The following is a 5,430-nucleotide window of genomic DNA, read 5'->3' as shown; positions in this document are numbered from 1 at the left end:
TTAAGTTTGCAATGAGAATTGAGATTTGACACTAGTTCAACGAAGTTCTAAACCTAGGGAGTACACTCACGAGAGTAGAGGTACACTTTTGTGGTTTTCATAGTTTGTTCCATGCAATTCATAGAAAAATAAGTTTGTAGTTAATTTCATAACCATGAGAGTAGGTATGGTTTAACCAAAAGTATAGTTGATTCACTACGAGAGTAGATTTCACAGAAATTATGAAATTACACTATAACTAACCAAGTTAATAACATTCAATTAACCGGTAATTTCACTTGGAAGAGTAGTAAGAAATTTCATAACCTTAGGAGTTTTCTATTGCTATTTTTATTACTCTTATTTCATGTGTGTAGTGTAGATTTAATCTCTTGAATTTGTGGTAGTTTAAATAATAAAGGAATTCAAAATCATCGATAATTGACAATCTTCTATGTAGGATTGACATTGAATATCTCTATACTCGATAAACGATCTGTATACTTGTAGAAAAAAGGGTGTTTAGATTTTATTAGGATTTGGTGCATGGTAGAATCTCGTCAGATTGCCAATGGTAATTGGTAGGTCCAAAAAGCAGGTCTTTTGCCACATTAAGGAAAAGGTGATAGATAAACTGAAAGGGTGGAAAGAAAGGTAGTTAAATCAAGCAGGCAAATAGGTGCTTTTAAAGTCAGTTATCACAGCTATGCTAACGTATGCAATGGCATGCTGCAAATTGCCTAAAGGATTATGTGAGAAGATCAGTAAAGAGATGGCAAAGTTCTGGTGGGGGTAAAAGGAGAAGGAAAAGGAGAAGAGAATTCATTGGATGAATTGGAAAAGGATGACAGAAATTAAAGGTAAAGGGGGACTAGGCTTGAGATATCTTCAGGAATTCAATAGTGCAATGTTCGCAAAACAGTTATGGAGAATACTAACTCAACGTAATTTGATTATGAGCAAGGTGCTGAGGGGAAAATACTTTAAGGGACAATCAATTTGGGAGATGAAGATTAGAGCTAGTGATTCATGGATATGGAGAAGTATTATAAGTGTGACAACCCCACCTCACCCTAAGGCGAACCAAAGGGTTCGGCGGACCGCCAGCCAGTTCTCGCCGGGACTTCAGTCGTTCAGTTTAGAGCGATCTAATAAGTTTCGGGACATACAAACGCACGTAACCAAGTCAAAATGTCAAAATCAAAAAACGAAACCGGAGTCGGTCATGAATAGTAACCGATACGTCAAAACCCAACCAAACATCAAGCAAATATTTACATGTTGAAATTTAGCAGATACAATCCAAAGTGGCATACCAAAGTGATCCAAAAGTGGATACAAGTATGGTTTGCCAAAACAAAAGGGAAATGGACCCTAAAAGTACATTTAGGGTTTCAATAAATGAGCTATACAAAAGATATGTCCAACTAGCTCATTTCGGCAACCAATTATCAATTGCAGTCCAAAAGTATTTATTTTCCTGTAAGGAAAACAAAAGGAATAGAGTGAGCTAATTGCCCAGTGAGATAATACTACTCAAGCAACCAAGTTCATATAAGCATCAAGTTTTTCATTTCAATACATCAAAAGTAAACAAAGGCACACATTAGTGGTGGTGATAAAAGGATACGGGCGGCTCTCAAGAGCCCTTTTCCTCGTTTGCATTCTTGATCGAAGCTCATTGACCCTCTGTCAATGTTTAAGAGTAACCAACCGTAGACTCCACTTTACTTCCATTCCTTCCACCCAACATACCCCTACCGGGCCCGAACTCCAAATACTTGCATTGTGGTATTACTCGAGTATACCGGAATCGAGAGTCTCTCATACTACAAGATTCCATATAACATTTCCCCAAGGCTCATTAATTGTCACGACCAAGCCCTCGCCGGCTCGATTCAATCAACTACCAATGGGGTTGAGCTCAATGAGAACAATCAAGGTCGTTGGATACTCGTCCAAACGACACCAAGTCATGTACTTTCATTTCATGTAACATTCCAATAACATGAGAAATAAGTGAGAGAGATAAAGTACACCCTCACTTCAATCAATATCAATGGTACAATAAACATTTAACTCATCAAGTTCAAGTATCAAAGCCATATAGTAACACACAAGTGAGTAGTACACTCACCAAGCTCGAAAGTGATATTTCATGCACTTCCGTCAAAGGAACGTCGTGAACCACCGTCACGCCCTAAAACACGCAAACAAGTACAATGAGACTCGATAACGAGTCATAAACCAATGCCAAATATTCCCAAAATAGGGTTCCATAAGCACACACAAGCAATAGAGGAAACCAGAAAAATTCGGAAATGGAACTAGCTTTAACCCTGAAAAAAATAGTTTTTGACGTCATTTTACGGTAATGGCACCAAAGGCACTACGATTATCGGATGAAGGTCCAAGACCCACCGTTTCGAAGCTAAGAGATAGGGCTACAATATTTCAGAAGGTCACTCAGCCCAGTTTTGAGTGTAACCAGGTCAAAAATGCAATCTACTACACCAGAACCGCAAAAACAGATTCACAGAACGCATTCTAGTGCAAACATCATAAATCAGCCTACCCAAGTCCAAAACCAGAAATTTCAAAGCCATTTGAAAGCTAAGAAACAGGGCTACATTTCATCAGAAGACCTCAACAACCAATTCGGAAGCATTCCCAACCAAAATAACCCATTACAGACGCAACTATCAAATTCGGGTAAAACCAGGGCAGCAAGGGTAATTCCATCCTTTCTCAAGCTACGCTACTCCAATTGACCTGAAATTTTGTAGACACCTCTAAAATATCATTCCCTACAACTTTCATGTTTTAACCCAAGGCCAATTCGGCCTCTAACTATGAGGTACAAAACCGGGCAGAATGTAATTCCAAGAACCCTAATTTTCCAGTTTTTCTTCCAAAACAGAAATTGCTTGCAATTTACCACTTTTTCCACCTTCTAGCTTCCTTAAATACCATTTCCAATAATCATACATAACCACATAATCATATTCATATGAAAACAAAAAAATCCCCAATAATTACAAAACTTCACCAATTCAACCAAAATCAAGATATAAACCATAAAATTGCATTTTATACTACCACTAATCATGGATTAAACATCATTAGAGGGAGGAGAGGGGTCCTTCTCAACTTACCTTAGCAACACAAGAGATAGAGCAACTAATCACTTTAGCCTTCCAAACAACTCCACAAAACACCTCACTATCACTCCCTTAAGTGTTTCTATGGAGCAAAAACAAAATTCAATGATTGATTTGGTAGATTGGAGTAAGAATGAACCAAGAAATTGAAGAGGTTTTCTTTTCTTCCTTGTAGAGAGGTTCGGCCACAAGCTTGGAAAAAAAATGGAAGATTTTTGGTCAATTTTTGGGTTTATTTAATAAATGGTAAAAGGATGACTAGTAAGTCAAATGTAGGAATGAATCTCTAAGTGACACATGTCATTTTCATTAATTACTTGCCTAACTTTTTCTCTCTCTCACACCAACCACTTGGTAACCTCTAAATATCTCATAACAATCGATAAATTAAACCCAATATCCAAATCTTAACCTAGTTGGCCGAATTTTACAGAACTTTCCGCACTAGTGGGTCCCACGTCCGATATACATTCTTATTTTCTAAAAATCTAACCGATACTAGAAAACTCATCTAAAAACTATATTTACTCATAAAAATTACTTTCACAATTTTTGAATAAATAAAATGTGAAAAAGCGTGTAATTAATATTAGCAATTAAGAAAAGTACGGGTTCTCACAATAAGTGCCAGAGATTTGCTTGAAAGGGGCACTAGAAAAAGGGTGGGAGATGGATGTACTATCGATATTTGGAGGGACAGATGGATAATGGATAGAGGAAAAGGGAAGGTATTTACTTCAAAGCCACCAAATTGTCAACTGCAGAAGGTGTATGAATTAATACAAAATGGAAAGTGGAATGTGGATAAGATAAAAGCAGTGTTTAGTGAAGAAGATTGCAAGCGTATCATCAGTATCCCACTCAGTATCTGCAATGGAAAAGACAAACTAGTGTGGCCATACTCAACTACAAGAGTGTCTACTGTTAAAACTGGATATATGGTTGCAAAGAAGATCCAAAAGGAAAAAATGGAAAGGATACAGCAAGAAGCGAGCAGTTGTAGAAATGAGCAAAACACTAAAGTCTGGAAGTCTTTATGGAGTCTAAATATGAAGCAGAAGCTCAAACATGTCGTATGGAAATGTTTACATAGAATAATCCCAGTGAACAAGGTGCTGAAGAGTAGAATAGGAAAAGAAGATGATAAGTGCATGTGTTGTAGAGAAGGTAAAGAGATAATTGAACATATGTTTTTCTTTTGCAGACATGCTGAGATGATATGGAAAACGGCTCCAATTAAATGGGATGAAATCCATGAGTTTGGAAATAAGTTTTGGTTGTGGTGGAATAGCATCCTGGAAGCCAAGGATAGAGTTGAAGGAAAGGATCATATTATACTAACAGTAAATATCCTATGGCAGATTTGGAAGTCAAGAAATCAGATACATTTCAATAGGAAAAGAAAGTGTCTAGGTTCGATAGTTAATGGGGCAATGCAGGAATGGTTTGAATGTCAGAGTGTACAGAGGGGGAAAGTAGATGAAGAATAAGAAAAGGAGGGAAACACAAGAGGTGAGAACAAATGGTTACCACCGCCAGAAGGCATAATCAAGCTCAATACTGATGCAACAGTAGATACAAGGAAAGGAAAGGCTAGCTGGGGAATTGTTCCTAGAAGAGCTAAAGGAGGAATCATAAGTGCTTGGGTAGGTCCTAAACAAAGAAATAGTGAACCGTTGATTGAAGAAACAAATGCAATCAGGAATGCACTTTTTAAAGCAAAGTTAGAAGGCTAGAGAAAGGTAGAAATTCAGTCAGATTGTAAAGTGGCAGTGGAGAAAATCATGTTAGAAAACACCAATGATCCAAAAATAGGATCAATTCTGCAAGATATCTATGTGATTAGGAAAGAGTTTAGAGAGTGGTACTTCTCCTTTATTAGAAGGGAAGGCAACCATGTTAGTCACAAGTTGGCAAAGTATGCCATAAACTTGATTAGTGAAATTAAGTGGAAGATTCCTTCCCTCTCTGGTTAGTTAGAATAGCTAGAGAAGATGTAGGAATAGTTGCTCCAACTTTGTAACAGTTTTTAGCTACATATGAAAGTGATATCGTTTGGCAAAGAAACAAAAGTAATCACCCTTTAATGCAAGCCATGAAGGGAACCTCAAAAAGTTAAATCTAAAACAGAAATAAAAAAAGAATAGCCACATTTGGGTTAGTGATTAAAATTTTTTTCCTACAATGTTGTCATCATAAATTTTAATGACTCTATTATATTCCAAACATGAATGCACTCTTAATAATAATTGGGCTTTTTATGTGATTTGGACTTTGAGATCTTGGTTTA

General features: G+C 36.9%; 1 protein-coding gene across 1 annotated transcript; it reads left to right on the top strand.

Moving 5' to 3' along the window:
- The first annotated feature begins 3,847 nt into the window (after nt 1-3,847).
- Nucleotides 3,848-4,630, top strand: LOC113780225. The gene has a single exon (XM_027326037.1). The coding sequence runs from the start codon at nt 3,848-3,850 to the stop codon at nt 4,628-4,630; it is 783 nt and encodes a 260-aa protein (XP_027181838.1).
- The last annotated feature ends 800 nt before the right edge of the window (nt 4,631-5,430 follow it).

Source organism: Coffea eugenioides, chromosome 8, assembly GCF_003713205.1.
Source record: "Coffea eugenioides isolate CCC68of chromosome 8, Ceug_1.0, whole genome shotgun sequence".
Lineage (NCBI taxonomy): Eukaryota > Viridiplantae > Streptophyta > Magnoliopsida > Gentianales > Rubiaceae > Coffea > Coffea eugenioides.
This window is presented reverse-complemented; position numbering and strand designations above follow the sequence as displayed.